At 45.3% G+C, this 16,136-nt stretch overlaps 4 protein-coding genes across 4 annotated transcripts; all 4 read left to right on the top strand.

Annotated features, from left to right (window-relative positions):
- Positions 1–344: 344 nt before the first annotated feature.
- On the top strand, positions 345–2,744 carry LOC108566285 (dihydrolipoyllysine-residue acetyltransferase component of pyruvate dehydrogenase complex, mitochondrial). Its single transcript, XM_017926093.1, has 6 exons — positions 345–656; positions 860–1,410; positions 1,473–1,640; positions 1,699–1,927; positions 1,992–2,294; positions 2,348–2,744. Exons 1-6 carry the CDS (start codon positions 559–561, stop codon positions 2,475–2,477), a joined length of 1,479 nt encoding a protein of 492 aa, XP_017781582.1. The 5' UTR covers positions 345–558; the 3' UTR covers positions 2,478–2,744.
- A 425-nt stretch (positions 2,745–3,169) lies between these two features.
- On the top strand, positions 3,170–7,833 carry LOC108566284 ((E3-independent) E2 ubiquitin-conjugating enzyme). Its single transcript, XM_017926092.1, has 9 exons — positions 3,170–4,020; positions 4,256–4,399; positions 4,463–4,671; positions 4,732–4,908; positions 4,974–5,598; positions 5,673–5,954; positions 6,021–6,116; positions 6,171–6,369; positions 6,426–7,833. The coding sequence occupies exons 1-9, from the start codon at positions 3,487–3,489 to the stop codon at positions 7,532–7,534; spliced, it is 3,375 nt and encodes a 1,124-aa protein (XP_017781581.1). The 5' UTR covers positions 3,170–3,486; the 3' UTR covers positions 7,535–7,833.
- An 825-nt stretch (positions 7,834–8,658) lies between these two features.
- LOC108566280 (FAS-associated factor 2) lies at positions 8,659–11,205 on the top strand. The gene is made up of 4 exons (XM_017926088.1): positions 8,659–9,301; positions 9,358–9,956; positions 10,026–10,199; positions 10,264–11,205. Exons 1-4 carry the CDS (start codon positions 8,929–8,931, stop codon positions 10,435–10,437), a joined length of 1,320 nt encoding a protein of 439 aa, XP_017781577.1. The 5' UTR covers positions 8,659–8,928; the 3' UTR covers positions 10,438–11,205.
- Positions 11,206–11,404: 199 nt separating this feature from the next.
- Positions 11,405–16,077, top strand: LOC108566289 (protein brunelleschi). Its single transcript, XM_017926101.1, has 8 exons — positions 11,405–11,700; positions 11,769–12,070; positions 12,137–13,871; positions 13,929–14,221; positions 14,275–15,020; positions 15,076–15,419; positions 15,478–15,685; positions 15,759–16,077. Exons 2-8 carry the CDS (start codon positions 11,792–11,794, stop codon positions 15,943–15,945), a joined length of 3,792 nt encoding a protein of 1,263 aa, XP_017781590.1. The 5' UTR covers positions 11,405–11,700; positions 11,769–11,791; the 3' UTR covers positions 15,946–16,077.
- Positions 16,078–16,136: the final 59 nt, after the last annotated feature.

The following is a 16,136-nucleotide window of genomic DNA, read 5'->3' as shown; positions in this document are numbered from 1 at the left end:
TAACTCGTTCAGTTCGAAGAAAACAACGTTCTTGTACTGAACAAAAGTAATTGTTAAGTGCAATAAAAAAGAAACAATGTTTTACTGAGTTCCAATTGGTCAGATGTTCAAATACTTTCGAAAAACAAAAAACATCGACAATAATACCAATTTATTTAATTAATTAAACCTAACAACAATAAAAAGCACTGCGCACAATGAATTTATCTTTAATCGGTGCAGTAGAATCTGCGGATATGTTCGTCGCGAGTCGTTTACATTCATTTCCAAATATAAATTTTACTCCAGATTCCAATTACATATATAAATATTGCAGTTTGTTATGCAACCAAGTGGGCATCAACTGCGTCATATGTTGTGTCACGGTGACGGATGATCGCGTGAAAGTCTCCTAAATGACCTACAAATTTAGGTGGCTGAATATTTGAACGTCCCCTTGCATCTGCTGATAGCGACGTGAAGTGGTGCATCCGCAGGTCCGATTCATGTGAATTTGGTGGAAGTCACGAAAGGAGGAAGCAGATTTAAAGAGGTCGAGGTTGGAAGAAAGGAAAAACGATGTTCCGGACGATAATCAGAAGGTCTTCTGTGCGCTTGAACGCAACCAGAACAATAGCAATAGAATGCCCGAAAAGGGCTCCCATCCCAAATCACAAGTAAGCTTCCTCTGTTCTACTGTTTATTTATATTTAAAATGACTGTTGCACTTTAAGGTTATGTGCTTGACCTTCGGAAATAATAATAAAAAAAATATATATAGTGTGCGTGTGTGTGTGAGAGAGAGTCTTCAATCAATTGATTACATACAATATTTAAATTATTAGTTGGCTTCTTCTGGTTAATTGTCTTTTGTTTTTAGGAATGTTTCATTTGTTTTGTCACAAAAGTTGAAATCCGAACCATGGCTGGGATTTGGTCAGATGAGGCACTGCAGTTCGCTGCCGTCTCACACCAGGGTCACATTGCCAGCACTCAGTCCTACCATGGAGGAGGGTACATTGATCAGTTGGGAAAAGAAGGAAGGCGACAAGTTGAACGAGGGTGATCTGCTGGCAGAGATCGAGACGGATAAGGCTACCATGGCATTTGAGACGCCCGAGGAAGGTTACCTGGCGAAGATATTGGTTCCTGCCGGTACAAAGGGCGTGCCGATCGGCAAATTGGTCTGCATCATCGTTGAGAACGAATCCGATTTGGCTGCATTCAAAGATTACAAAGACGATGGAAAGGCTGCAGCTGCTGCAAAAAGTGAATCCGCTCCTCCGCCCACAGCTAGTTCGCCGACACCGGCTCCTCCTATGCCCGCCCCATCTGTACCCTCACCTCCTCCACCCCCAGTCACCACCGGCAGAGTTTACGCTAGTCCAATGGCAAAAAGGTTGGCCGAAAAACAAAACATTAGATTACAAGGTACACAGATGGATGCATTAATAACGTAATTAATATTACTCACGTATAACAACTTATTGTAGGAAAGGGAACTGGATTGTTTGACTCAATAACGTCTTCTGATTTAGAACGTTTGGCTGCGTCCGCCGCTCCAATTGGTGCACCAACGCCAAGCTCGACTCCGCCCCCTGTTTCGATGGGCGGTTCTCCAGCTGCTGCCTATACGGATATTGCAGTTACTAATATGCGTTGTACGTGTTTTGCACATGTAAATTCATTCTTTAGCTATAATAATGTATGTATTTGTAGCTGTGATAGCTAAGAGGTTGTTGCAATCCAAGACGACGATACCCCATTACTATTTAACGGTCGAGGTGCAAGTGGACAAAGTCATGTCGCTGAGGAAGAAGTTCAACGAGAAACTTGAGAAGACCGGCGGCAAAGTTAGCATCAACGATTTTGTTATCAAGGCGACGGCGATGGCTTCCAAGAAAGTTCCTGACGCGAATTCCGCGTGGCACGATACATTTATCAGAAAGTATGCGATCGTATCGACAAAAGTCCGGCGATCGATAATAACCGGGTCAGAGTTTATTTTCTAGGTACAAGAACGTCGATATCAGTGTCGCCGTCTCCACCGAGACAGGTCTGATTACGCCGATAGTCTTCGAAGCGAATAACAAGGGAGTCGCCGATATCGGAGCTGACATGAAGAAGTTGGCTAACAAAGCGAGGGAGGGTAAACTGTTGCCTCAAGAGTTCCAAGGTGGTACCATTTCCGTATCGAACTTGGGTATGTTCGGCGTCGATCAATTCGCAGCGATCATCAACCCGCCGCAGAGTGCCATCTTGGCAGCGAGCAGCGTCAACTCCAAATTGGTGATCGACGATAAGTCAGAGAAAGGGTAATTATGATATGATCTAGTACGATGCTGAAATTGTCGGTTTGCTTTTGCAGTTTCAGAGAGGTGAAAGTGATGAACGTTACCCTGTGCTGCGATCACCGAGTCATCGACGGTGCCGCAGGAGCGAAGTGGCTGCAGGCATTTAAAGAGTACATCGAGGATCCAGAGATGATGATATTGTAATAGACGATGGGTGGTTACCGAAGCGAGGCTCAGAGAAGGATTAAGCTGCCAAAAGGAAACACAAAAGTAATGATGAATACGGAGATGAATGCAAATAATAATAATAGCACACATACACTCATATATATCTATGTATAGATACAGAGAAGAACGATGAATCCTCCGTCTAGATTTTTACTTATAATTTTTAAAACTGTTACATAGAATCGCGTTGTTTGTACATATATTATACATACATATATTATTGGTTGTCTAGATTTGTTATTTTTTAAAAATTCAAATTGAATTAGGCATTTTACAACTACTACTACTACTATTATGTTATTAATTTAGGGTTTAATTGATTATTTGATTGATGTGCTTATGATGTAATTGATATTGATTGGTTGATCACCGGAAACAAAATGGACTGATTGATAATAATTGAAGCGAAACGGATACTTTAAAACGAAAATATATTTTGAAATGTCTTCGGAACCTAGAATACGCGCAGTGCAGAAATTATTTAATAAGACCCGTCCCGAATTTAGATTGAAAAGTATTTGTCTGTGGGTGGATTCGTTTGAAGTACGCTATTTTGCAGGCAACCAACGATACATTCAACTGTTTCAAAAATATATAGTAGAGATGTCGCTGTGCTGGAGTGGCGCGCGTTATGTATTTTTCTAATCGATAAACTTTGTAATGATTTCAGGGGAATGATGGTGTGTGCGTCGTGCCCAGGATTCATCAGCACCGCGATTAACGACACCTGAAGAACGGAGAGGAAGAACGTTCTTCGTGCGGGTTTTCGGTGTTAACTCCTCTTTTGTTTTTTTTTGTGTGTGTGAATTTCAATACGCACGTAGAAAACAAAACACACACAAAAAAAAGGAAGCGATAGACACGCACTCGCCGATTGGCAGGTCGTGGAACAAAAAAAATATATAAAATAATGGCGTTTGGCATTTGATTTGTTTGAGAGGCGCAAAATCTCGCAGTGGTGGTTTCAATTTACGTTGGCGTCGCGATGAGTGCGAACAGCGGTGCAACAGCAGCAGCAGCAACGGCGGAGGAGACGACGGCGGCGGCGGTGGCGACGATCACGGAGACAATGTCAGAGGCGCGACAGCTGATCGGCGCGAAAGAGGTGAAGGAATTCTACGGAAACGATATCGTGTTCAGCTACGACAAGAAGAAGGGCATCGTCTTCGGGGTGGTCGTGGATAGTTACGAGTCGTCCGGATCGGAGGACAGTCTTGGGGCGCTCGAGAAGGGACAGATCCGCGTGTACTGGCCGCACAATCATTCCGAGCACGTCTGGAAGCAGGACAACGTTCATCTGCTGAGCAGATTCATCCTACCCGGTGATATCGTCCGCAGACTCGAGGATGGTAAAGAGACTCAGCGCGGTTACTGCAGGTCCTCGAAGCAGGTGGCCACCGTGCAGATATTGGGCACGGACAAGGTCATCGAGAACGTGAGCCAGGACCGATTGGAGAACATGCTCAAGTTCAATTATGGTTCCGCTGTTTGCCTCAACAATAAATTCGGCAGGATTATGGTGAGTCTCTCCTTTTCCTCTTTTTCGATACATTTTTTTTCCTTCTTCTCCTTCTTTCTGTCGAATTCAAAGAAACAAACAAAAAAAAAACAATATATGACTTTTGAATTTTAAAATATTTGTTTTGACAATTCAAATCTTAGTAATTTCGTTGCCAACATCGTGCAACGAATATAATCCCATTGGTTACTTTAATAATTTGTTTAAATCTGATTGGCCTATCTACTCTCTCAAGAATTTCGATCAGAAGGTGACACTGACGTCCAAGTGTGGCTCCGTCGTGGAAATACTGAACAGTATTAATCACGACATCGAAGAATACTGGCTCGGACGGAGAGGCTCTTCCTTCGTAGGAGAATACTACGTCGGCCAAGATGTCGTAAGATTACAACTATTTGCTCTATTTTGATTTTTCAAATGAATTACTCTTATTTAATTATAGTCTTTGGTACCTTGGAATTTGGAAGAGCCGACTTGGATCAAGAAGTCGAAAACGATACGGCGTAATCTGCACATGCGACAGAAATTCACCGTGAAGAACGTGGAAATCGTGAACGTGGATGTAGCATGGCATAGACCGGACGCGACCTCCGCCGAAGAGTCCAAACTCCACATGTCTATTGCCGATGTTAAAGCCGAGGAAATTCCAAAGTACATATGTTTCCTTTCACGTTTATCTTCGTCGTCATGATCATCATTTTTATGTAACAGATTGCAGCTGATGGAGAGCATGGAGGAACGGTCTCTGGAGCTTTGCGAGAGGCGACTTCTGAAGTTGTCTCCAGGTGATACGATGATCACAAAGAAACAGTGGCTGCAGAAACGCTCCAAGGTGTTGATGCCGCATCTCACGAAAGGCACCGCAAATACGGGAAGCACGAAGAAAAAGTGAGTGAACAAAAGTCAATCCGAGAATGTTCTCGTGGAAACTCGTGCGATGTTTGATGTTGCAGGAGAAGTCGATATAATTCGAATTCTCTTCTGAATACGGACGATGAAATCTACGTTATGGGTGCGGACGACGTGGAGGAGGATACGGAGGCCGCAGACGATGAGGCCAGCGACGAGGCGGAGTGGTCCACGGACAACGAGTCCAGCATCGCCGACGACAAGCAGCGAATGCTGGTGGTATTCAAGAAGAAGCGCTGCGGTATGAAGAAAGTGACTTTGGAGCGTATCCTAAACGTGCCCGTCGAGGTGACGTGCTACGACTCGCAGGTGACCATCGTGTGGCAGGATGGAACCGAGGAGAAGGACCTTTCCAGTACTCAGCTCTACTATTCGATCTCATTGGACGATCACGAGTTCTTTCCCGGCGAATGGGTGATCCAAAACGAGGACGAGTTTTCCGGTCAGTACGGCGTCGTGCAGAAGGTCGACTACCTAGAGCGGACCGCAATGATCAAGTGGTTCGAATACAACGAGCAAGAGAAGGAGCAAAAATACCTTCACACCGACGAGATGAGCGTCTACGATATAACGAAGCATCCAAAATTTGCGTTCAGGCCGGGCATATTCGTCTACTCCAGCAATAACATCAACGCTAAATTGGGGATGGTTCACGACAGTTGTCCGCAGGTGAGTGAGAATTCGTAAGATCAGAGGTTCGTTTGCGTTTCAAGTTTACGAGCATTACATGTTCATTGCGGCAGGGTTACATAGTTGTTAAATGGTTGTCCGGTGATGAGGGGAAATACACGCCGCAGGAGTTGGTGCTGCTGCCGGACACGCACGATCTTCTCGATGACGACGACGACGATGAGAATGAAAGCGGTCAGATGTCCTGGGAGACGGAGAGCATCGAGTCGATAACCGGTGACATGAACAGTGAACCGATTCTGCAGAATATGGCAGCGCGTCTCGATTTTGTTCGAAGCCGGATAGTCTATCTTCGGGAAGCCTTCCAGCAGCACACCGTTTACGAAAATTTCACTGCAAGTTACAATTAAAATATTTACTTGTTGCCATCTAAATTCACAGGTCCCTCTTTCTATTTATAGTACTTGAGGGATCTGCTCATCGTCTACGATAACTCCAGCTACTTGGATAAGCTCCTAGGCACTTCGTTCTTTAACAACAAAAGCAAACACTACCAGGTATGAATATGTGGTGATTATAAGTGATTTTACATTCAGACGTATGTGCTTCAGACGTTATTGCAGCAAGTGAAGGACAGAGCGAGGCAGCACGGCGTCGAGATCTTCGGTAGATGCGTATCAGACAACAGCACTTCGTTGAAGATGAAGGTGGCGGAACGGGAGAACATCAACAAGGTGTTGCGGTTGGAGCATAAGATCAACGCGCAAATTGAGAGCTCGAAGGATGGCAGCAGCAACAAGGAGGGTGGAGGTGGGCAACTTTTTGTTTGCAAGTGATTGATTATAACGGGTGATTTGATTTTGCAGAGCCGTCGCTGGCGCCGACTCCCGAATCCGAGAAGATCAACATCACATCGGATAACCTCTGCGTGGAGGTGCTGTCGATGATCAAGGCACGAATGGATCTGGCATACGCAGAGATCGTGGCGAGGATGGACGGAACGCAGGCATTAACGGTGATGACGAAAGCGTCCGAGCCGACGGTGTCTCCAATGCTGAGCGTGCCGACTACGCCCGATGACTCGTTCACCAGCTTAACGCTGACGCCACCGAAATTCGGCTCGTTGGCGAAGCCGACCGGCAGCAACTTCGTTAGCGAGAGCTACAGCGTGCTCGACGATGCGCCCACCAATCACAGATATTTCAATTCGAAGAACGAGCCCACCGATAAGATGCAGTTCTTCAGGGCGGTGCGAACAGAGAGCAATCTGCTGAGGGAATCGCTGCCACCTGGTGTTTGGGTGAGATCGTATGCGAATCGCATGGATCTGCTCTCGGTCATGATCCGAGGACCCGACAAAACACCCTACGAGGACGGTCTCTTCCTATTCGACATGCAGCTGAGCGCCGACTATCCCAGATCTCCGCCGCTGGTCAGCTACATCAGTTACAGCTCTGAGCGTCTCAATCCGAATCTGTACGTGGAGGGCAGGGTGTGCGTCTCGCTGCTGGGTACGTGGCTGGGTCGCGGTACCGAGGTGTGGGGTCCGAACAGCACGCTGCTTCAACTCATCGTCAGCATACAGGGTTTGATCTTGGTGGCGGAGCCGTATTACAACGAGGCCGGCTACGAGAAGCAGAGCGAATCGCAGCAGGGATACGAGAACTCGCGGACATACAACGAGCTCGTCATCCTGAAACTGGTGCAGTCGATGACGGAATTACTGCTGTCGCCGCCGCAGGTCTTCAGGCACGAGGTCCTCTATCACTTTTCGAATTGCGGGGATCGCCTGTGCGTCAGACTGAAGGCGCTCATCAACAATACCTCACCGGAGTCCATGAAGCTGGACTTTCCACTTTTGCCCATCAGCAAAGGCCTCAAGTTAAGTCTGAACACCGCTCTGGACAGATTCCACCAAGTGCTCATCAGTGCCCTCGAGAAGCAGCAACCGATCGCACAGACCCCAACGTTCTAAATACAGTAAACGCTGCAAGAATAAGCAAAAACAGCAGCAGCAGCGGTGGCGATGGCGGCAAGAAAGAGGAGGGTTGAGTGGGCGTCAAGAAATGATTGAAACTACGTTTGCCTCCAATCCAGATGCTCCCATCAATTTCAATATTTATTTCGCCCAAATCAAATCCAATCTTTATCTCAGTCTGAATGTTGTTGCAAAGCTAATTGTGATCGTTTCTGTTTTAACACAATATTATTAGTATTATTATTATTTGTCCCGTCTTGAAGATTATAAATATTATCATTATTATTATTACTACATTATATTATTATTATTCTATTATATTATTTATTCCTTTTAGTCTACCTCTTTTTCTCTCTCTCTCTCAGCGATACGTACGTAAGACGACATCTCTCTCTCTCTCTCTCGCTGTTTCTTTCGCATCATTGTATAGTCAACATAAAAGTCAATGATATAAATGTTTGTCCTCTCACTCTGTCTGTACACCCTTCCTTAATTACAATTATTATATAATACTCGTTGTGTTACATAGAACGTTTTCAGTACAAAAACATCAGAAGTAAAAAAAATACACCAAAAGGTGTATTTACTATTTCCCCCCTCTCATGAATATGAGAGTCTTTACCCATCGTTGTTTGTATATAAGATTACTTTTAACCACTTTTACTCTATTACTTATGTTTAGTGTTTGTGTATTTGGCATTTTTTTATTAAGTTTCACAAGTAAATCACTTAAATTTACTTGATCTGCAGAAAACTATTTATAATTCGATAATAATAAATGTTATCATACAATCATATTAATTATGTTGTTATTCGTTAAACTTTAATCCCATTGTAATTACTTTACAAATGTAATTAAAACTTTTGATGGAAGAGGGTGCTAAAGATGATAAAATTTTAAAATGTTGGTTGCATCGAAATTCAAATTTTATTGTCAATTCAAACTTTGTTTTCTGCCTTAAGTTACATGAAGAAAGCAAATTATTTGATTTATCTATTGCATTTTATATTTGTTGTACGAAATGTGTGCTAAAGATTGCAATTATTAACGGATGTTCAGTCAAGATGATTGTGATTGTACTTGTTGTGATGGTTACTTGTGTTGGCTGCACTGACTTTTTTTGGAAAAACAATGAAAAGCGATGACATTTACAATTCCCTCAGAGACAAGAAGAAGAAAAGCGGTCGAGAATAATAATAATAAGGCGACGACTGGCGGACGAGTAACAATTGTATCGAAATCGAAAGTGTTGCTGGCTGGCTCGTCGTTCGAAAATCAGTATAGTTATGTGTGCTTGATTGGGCGTCGTGCATGCAAAAATCTCACATTTCCGGCATCGTCGTAGACTGAACTGTTATTTTTCGGTTGTTCGCGAAGAGCACGAGTTTCGATGGCGTACCTTGGTGATTACGAGGGGCAAACGGAGAAGGTGCTGCAGTTTCAAGATCTCACAGGTATCGAGGACACGGCCGTCTGCAGGGACGTGCTGCAGAGGCACCAGTGGAACCTGGAGGTAGCTGTACAGGAGCAGCTGAACATCAGAGAGGGAAGACCATCTGTGTACGCCTCGGAGGCGAGACCACCAGCATTGATGACCGACCACACTGCCCAACATGTCTACTACAGTCCACCGGCGGACGGTTCAGCCAGTGGCTTCAGAGGTTTCGTGAGGAATATAATCAGACTGTTTGTCAGTTTCTGCTACAACAGTTTGTTCAGCATTATAAACACGGCTGTTAGACTATTTGGAAACGATAGACCACGTGAGTGACATCCATTGGAATGCTTGAGTTTTGTATATTAATTTTTGCGTTTGAAGCCATAACAAATCCCCTGCAGGACGTCATGAATTTCATACAGACTTACGATGAGAAGTACACGCCTTCGCATCCCGTCTTCTACCAGGGCACATACTCGCAGGTGATGAATGATGCTAAGCGCGAATTGAAATTCCTGCTGATCTACTTGCACAACGAGGAATCCGAGGATACGGTGAAGTTCTGCAGAACGACGCTGGCCGATCCTCAGGTCATCAATTACATCAACCAGAACTGTTTCTTCTGGGGTTGCTCCGTGAAGAGCGGCGATGGCTACAAGCTTATGCAGCTGTTCCGACCGATGTACTATCCGTACATGTTGGTCGTCGTGCTGAAGGAGGCTCGCATGACCATAGTGGGACGGATGGTCGGCTTCTGCGACGCCGATACTTTCCAGAACAGATTGTCCAAGGTGATCAGGGAGTACGAGGTCAATCTGGTGTCGGCGAGGGCGGACAGAGTGGAGCAGAGTATGAACAGGTCGTTGAGGGCATCGCAGGACGAGGCTTTCCTTGAATCATTGAAGGCGGACCAGGAGAAGGAACGTAGGAAAGAGGAGGAGCGGATGGCGGAGGAGCAGCAAATTAAAGAGATCGAAAGGGTAAGTAGTATATTTCAATTCTATATTTGATTTGATTTGAACGACCTCTTTTTGTTGTTGTTGTTGCAGGAACGATTGGAGGAGATCGAAAGGAAGGAGCGGATAGCCAAGGAGAAGGTGGAATCGGTTAGTAAAGTGCCCGATGAGCCGACCGACGACAATCCGAATTCCGTCCTTGTGGTCATCAAACTGCCGTGCGGGACACGTCTGTGTCGCAGGTTCCTTAAGACACATTCCTTGGAGGTCAGTTGATTATCCAATTCCCATAATAATGACAAGAGTAATGATGAGAAATTCAATTTCGCAGGCGATTTTCTACTTTGTGTTCAGTCACCCGAGCGCCCCGGACAGCTTCGAGATCACCACCAATTTCCCCAAGAGGGTGCTGCGATGCAAGTCCGAAAACAACGTGGTTCTCACCATCGAGCAGGCCGGACTGAAGAACCGGGAGGTGCTGTTCGTGAACGATCTCGACGCGTAAAATTCGTGATTTTCTTTTTTTTCACTATTATCATCTACTACAACAACAACAACTATTACTATTATTATTTTTCTTCTACTTCTTTTTCATCCCGATTGTTTAAGCGACGATTTGGATTTATATGGAAAAGTATTTGAACTATTTTTACCACACAATAATCTCACAAATCACAGACGACACGGAACACCGGAGATCAAAAATTGGAGAGAGAGAGAGAAAGAGTATAAAAGCAAGCACCAAACGTGTTTTTAAGAAAATTTTATCTTAATTTAATTTTAATTAATGCTTAATATTACTATTATTTTTTGGTTACCTTCGGAATTCAGTTTATGTTTCTTGGAGAAAAGAAAAGAGAGAAAAAAAACACTAAATATATGCGTATATATTATTATTATAATTATTACTATTATTATTAATATGGATATAAAAAATGTTATTATTCAATGAAATCAAGAGTGCCCTGCAAATTTGAAGGGAGGCGTCCGTTCTACGCCTACCCTTTTCTAATTAACTAAGAGAAAAAAAGAAAAAATGTCAACAAAGAAATATACTATAATATGTTATTATTCTATTATGTATGTATACGTAATTAAATATTTTATTTTTGTCTCTGATAGTAATTACGAAAGGAATCGTTGTATGTGACCCAAAGTACACATATCTGCATATCATTTGTGATGGATGGATGAATCGTGATATGAACTTATTATATACATTGAGCAATATTTTTGTAACCATATGACCATACGATGATGTACTTGCATTTGTATTTTCTTTTTGGATCAATATATTATAAAGTTTTGACAATCAGCTGTTTAATCCAAATTTCGTTGTGTAGGCAGCACTGACCTATTCCAAAGACCAGTGTCTCTCCAACGAACTTTATCGAAATTTTGTATGTACTGCCTATTTATAAGAATCACGTTTAATTCATTCTTCATATTAAACATCATTCATATTCTAAACTAATACTTATCATAATTCCTACTAACGTGCAGATTTAGGCCATTTGAAAATTGACTGTTTTTACATTTGCAAGTACAAAAAAAAGGTGTTTCTCAATAGGTTATTGTAGTATATGATTTTTATCCATCCAAATTGCATATATTGTTGAATAATGATAAAATCTTGACCTGCACCACTAATTGCACGATCAGCTGATGTGTCTCTGAGTGGGTGGCTGCCCTGATTGTGTTTCCTTGATGAGAAAACAATAAGCAAAGGTGTTGTTTTTTCGTGAAATACTTGCTTGTTTTAATAAATGTAAGTATTCTCAGTCCGAGATATGAATTGTTGTTTTCTAATGGTGCTTGGATTTCACCGTTTTGCAGAGATATGCGAGAATTAAACTTCAATGCGCTCCTCGGTTAGCTACATCTTGTCCAGTTCCACGACAGAGCCGAACATGTCGCATCCGGACTACGAGCAGTACTCGCACGACCACGCTGCACTCCTCATCCTTATCAGGCATATTGGGTCGCAGCTGAAGCCCAAGACTTACAACAAGTTCTACGACAGGATCAGCAAGTTGTCTACAGTGAAGATCACTGATAGCTCCGGGCAGGTCAGGAACATCTATGTGCGATATGTGAAGGAATATCCAGTGGAAAATAATGATTGGGGTGATTTTCAAGTGAGAATTCAGTACAAGATGTATTCCGTTCGTTCGTTATGGTTCGTTTTTTATATGTTGTTGTAGACGCACAGACGACTTCTGGGATTGATTTCCATAGGGAAGTACGATTCGCAGCTGGAATTGAACGAGATTTGCCGTGTGCACGAGAGTTTGAAGGTGAAATACACGAGCACATTGTACGATTCTCGATGTATTCTGTTGAAGCCAAACGAGGTCCAGAGTCCTGGCGAGACGTCTGCGGATGAGAGCAACAAGAGTTCACCGGATAGCGATGTGATCAAAGACGACGATTCTAGCCCTTACGATTCGTCGTCAGGTGATAATCTAAAAAGTTCATCTTCCACGGACGATAGGTCTTCGGTGGAGAAGAGCGCAGAGGATGCACGCAAGGAGAAAGTGGAGAAACTGTTGGAGAAGTTGCGCGAGGAGAAGACGCCGGACAGCAAGTTTACGACGCCATCCAATTTCAAATCTAGAGCTCTGTTTTATGCGGAAACCGAGGCCTGCGATGATCTGGAGCAGCAGCTCACCGAGTACGTGAATTCCTTGTTCTGGGTGTTGGAGTCGAAGCGTTTGGAAAAGTCCAGGGAGAAATTGGAGCGAGTTTCGTTGCTGCTGGCGCCGTTCGAGAAGAAGGATTTCGTCGGCTTGGACATGGAGTCCAGGAACAACAAGAAAAGATGCACGGGCCGCGTCACGAAACACTTGGGGGATCTCTGCTTGCAGGCTGGTCTACTTCCAGAGAGTCTAACGTATTACAGCAATGCCGCCGAAATATTGAAATCGGTCAACGATTGGCTCTGGTTGGGCGCAGCCTACGAGGGATTGTGCGCCGCCTCTGCGCTTATCCTCTATCCCAATATCCAGAGGACGCTTCCACTCCATCGAAACGCTAGTCTTCAGGAAGGATCCCCCAAGAGGACCTCGATCTCGACGACAACCAATCCAGATTTGACGAATCCCAAGAAGGACGTTCTCAACATTCTGACGCCCGAAGACATCCCTAAGCGATACAGGGAGGCCATCATCCACTACAGCAAGTATCAGAATGCGGGTATCATAGAAACAGAGGCCAGCTTCAAAGCGGCGCGCATCTCCGTCGATCAGAACTATTCACTTCAAGCGGCCAGCTTCCTCCAGAACGTCGTCTTCATCAACATCACGCTGTCGGAGCAGGAGAAGACGCAGCGATTCGAGATGCTCTCCGATCTGTACACGCAGATTGGATTTGCGAGGAAGGCGGCCTTCTGTCACCGTTTAGCAGCGAGCCGTTACGTGTCCGCCCAGAATCCGACACCCAATTGGTCGCAGTGCTACAATCTGATGCTGCAGAGCTTCCCCGGACACAAACTCAGCCTCGATCCCACCGAGATGTGCACCAGTCCGCATCAGATGGGTTGGCCCAGCTTGCAGATACATCTGTTGACCGAACTGGTGGTGGCCGCCAAGCGTATGGGACATTCGGCATTAGCCACCAGACATCAGACGTTCATGCTGCAGACCATGTGGGATCACCTGACTCCGACCGACCAGAAGGAGTTGGCCATTCAGCTGCAATCGCTGTCGGCGCAGTGCGAAGGAGCACCGGTGCCGCTGGTCCTCGACAACGGCGTAGTCATTCCACCAGCTAATCTGAGCAACATCCCCGTCTGCTCGGGCTTCACGCTTAAAAACCTCCAGCCGCATCTACAACCCAGGAAGATACAAATGGCCAAGCAGGACATCGGACCGTTCCTCTTCACTCCCATCAACTTTGGCAGTCTGGAGAGAAAGAGTAACAAGCCACAAAGCAAAATGGGTATGAATGATATACATCCAATTAATGATACAGTATAGATGTAAAGGGTAATTCCAGATTTCCTCTGGGTCGAAAACGATCTGTGCGAAGTGACGCTGAAGCTGGTGAACCCGTTACCGTTCGAGCTGAAAGTCTCCAACATGCGTCTGCTGACGGCCGGCGTCGTCTTCGAGTCCATCCCCGAAACTGTGATTCTACCTTCCGAGACGCCGACTTCGCTAACACTGAACGGAACGCCGAAAGAGAGCGGCGAATTGGAGCTTTTAGGATACAGCACTCACACACTGGGCGTAAAATCCAACTGTCGTTTGAGATTCATGAAGAATTTCCTTCCGCACTACAGCATCGAGGTATATATATAATATTTGATTCGTACATGACAAACAATCTTCAATTATCGTAGGTGATTCCCAGTTTACCGGTGATGGAAGTGAAGACTTCGCTGCCGCAGAGCGCGACCTTCTCCACGTTCCAGAACTTCGAGAACGTGGTGACTTCGGCGAGCATCAGCCTGTATAACGGCGAGAGCACCGAGTGCATTATAACTCTGACGAACACGAGCCAGGTGGCGATAGAGATGCTCGAGGTGTCCATCCAGAGCATACTCGAGCCCAATTTGCAGGAACAAATATTCAGCTGGGATGCTGAAGAAATACAGAAGCAGCTACCGATCGTACCGAACTCGTCTGCAACGATCAACGTTCGTCTCTATTCGGCAGCCAACTTCTTGGCGAGTGGTTTCTCCGGGCCCGAGTTGAGCAGCGGTGTTTTCGGCAGCTCTCACGCGGGCAGCATCTCATTGTCGATGTCCGCAGGTCCAAGTTCTCTGCCTTCGCGTTTGAACTCTCCCATCTCCCATCAGAGCACGATGGGCGGAAGCTTCCATTCGAGGCGAAACGACTTGAATTCGAGCTTCCGCTCTTCGAACTCTGGCCAATCCAGCATGACAACGCAAGGCTGCAGATCACCAGGTGTTCTGGCACTGCCTCAGCACGCCGCTTCCTCGGTGGTGGAAGGACAGCTGCAATTCAGATATAGCGGCGGGACAGGTTTGCTGGCCGGTTACTGTCGCTCCTGTTCTGTCTTCATCACGCTGGAGATGATGCCCTCGCTGCAAGTCACCAACTGGGACGTCTTACCGGCAGAAACGTGAGTAGTTCGCAATCAAAATGTGAAAGACTGAAAGACAATGTAACGATTGCAGATCGTCGCAATTTTACTTGGTTCTGGACATTGCGAATCTGACTTCGCAAGAGATGGAACTGCACTACACCAGCAGCAAGCACATGCTGATCGAGGGTCACGAGTCCTGTCGCATCCCCGTGCCCGTCGACCGGTGTCCGCTGTCCAAATTGACGAAGCTGTACATGGAGAACGGCATCGACGAGCGTCTCGACCTCGACAAGATTTGCTCCGATCATATTGCCAATCTGGTGGATCTTCGATGGCAACTGTCCGCGATAGATACCAACGGCAAAGCAACCCTGAAAGGCATCACACTCACACCGAACATGTTGGACATCGTCCGAATGTCTCCTTTAAACTGGGGTACAGAGTACAATCATACAATCAACCCACCGAGTGTTCATAGTTTCATGTGTTTCAGATGTCTCAATAAATGGGGACGCGGTGAAACCGCAGGAGGCTCTGAGCTGCGAAGCTGGAGATTGTCTAGAGGTGTCCGTAAAAATAGGCAACAGCTTGGAGAAGGCTCTCAGGCATCTCAGTATGTCCGTGCAGTTTTACCAAGATCACCAGAACGGCGTGTGCAATTATCGTCTGGAGAACAGATTAGCTACAACCGGTCTCTCCAGGTACAGAATCAATTGCGAATTCGTTTCGTTTATCAATTCCGACGTTCAACCTTGTTCTATCTATCTTCTGCAGGGTTCTGGTGCCTACGTTGGAGCCCCAGACTTCGGCCGAGCACAATTGCAATGTTCTCTTTTTCACACCCGGTCAATACAAGATGGACATCCAGGTGGCCGCTCCCGAGTGCGTTTCCGCCACCGCCTCCATTTCCGGTCACGTGTGGCGTTTCATCCCCCCGGTCGAGATTAACGTATCCCTCTGAGCTTGTCACTCTCATCCTCCTCAGTTTGTATACGCTTTCCAGGTCAGTCAGTTTATACAACATCATCACATCACCGCTGCCAAATAATATCTTCTATTTATTGCTGCGCTTTCGAAACAGTCGGAGAATTTAGAAAAGTAATTTTATTTATAAAAATTGTATACACTAAAAGAGTCGAGTATATAAGCAAA

The sequence above is a fragment of the Nicrophorus vespilloides genome, unplaced genomic scaffold (assembly GCF_001412225.1).
Source record: "Nicrophorus vespilloides isolate i.1.1-1 unplaced genomic scaffold, Nicve_v1.0, whole genome shotgun sequence".
NCBI classification, from domain to species: Eukaryota; Metazoa; Arthropoda; class Insecta; order Coleoptera; family Silphidae; genus Nicrophorus; species Nicrophorus vespilloides.
Note: the sequence above shows the minus strand (reverse complement) of the source record. Positions and strands in the feature narration are given on the sequence as shown.

Excerpts from the sequence above, each read along its gene's own strand:
- LOC108566289 (XM_017926101.1), top strand. The coding sequence starts at position 11,792 with ATGCGCTCCTCGGTTAGCTACATCTTGTCCAGTTCCACGACAGAGCCG. Across the intron at positions 12,071-12,136 it reads ATGATTGGGGTGATTTTCAA|ACGCACAGACGACTTCTGGG; the intron begins GTGAGAATTCAG and ends ATGTTGTTGTAG. Across the intron at positions 15,686-15,758 it reads GCTACAACCGGTCTCTCCAG|GGTTCTGGTGCCTACGTTGG; the intron begins GTACAGAATCAA and ends TATCTTCTGCAG.
- LOC108566280 (XM_017926088.1), top strand. The coding sequence starts at position 8,929 with ATGGCGTACCTTGGTGATTACGAGGGGCAAACGGAGAAGGTGCTGCAG. Across the intron at positions 9,302-9,357 it reads ATTTGGAAACGATAGACCAC|CCATAACAAATCCCCTGCAG; the intron begins GTGAGTGACATC and ends TTGCGTTTGAAG. Across the intron at positions 9,957-10,025 it reads AAATTAAAGAGATCGAAAGG|GAACGATTGGAGGAGATCGA; the intron begins GTAAGTAGTATA and ends TTGTTGTTGCAG.
- LOC108566284 (XM_017926092.1), top strand. The coding sequence starts at position 3,487 with ATGAGTGCGAACAGCGGTGCAACAGCAGCAGCAGCAACGGCGGAGGAG. Across the intron at positions 4,400-4,462 it reads ACTACGTCGGCCAAGATGTC|TCTTTGGTACCTTGGAATTT; the intron begins GTAAGATTACAA and ends ATTTAATTATAG. Across the intron at positions 4,909-4,973 it reads ACGGGAAGCACGAAGAAAAA|GAGAAGTCGATATAATTCGA; the intron begins GTGAGTGAACAA and ends TTGATGTTGCAG.
- LOC108566285 (XM_017926093.1), top strand. The coding sequence starts at position 559 with ATGTTCCGGACGATAATCAGAAGGTCTTCTGTGCGCTTGAACGCAACC. Across the intron at positions 657-859 it reads GCTCCCATCCCAAATCACAA|GAATGTTTCATTTGTTTTGT; the intron begins GTAAGCTTCCTC and ends TTTTGTTTTTAG. Across the intron at positions 1,411-1,472 it reads ACAAAACATTAGATTACAAG|GAAAGGGAACTGGATTGTTT; the intron begins GTACACAGATGG and ends AACTTATTGTAG.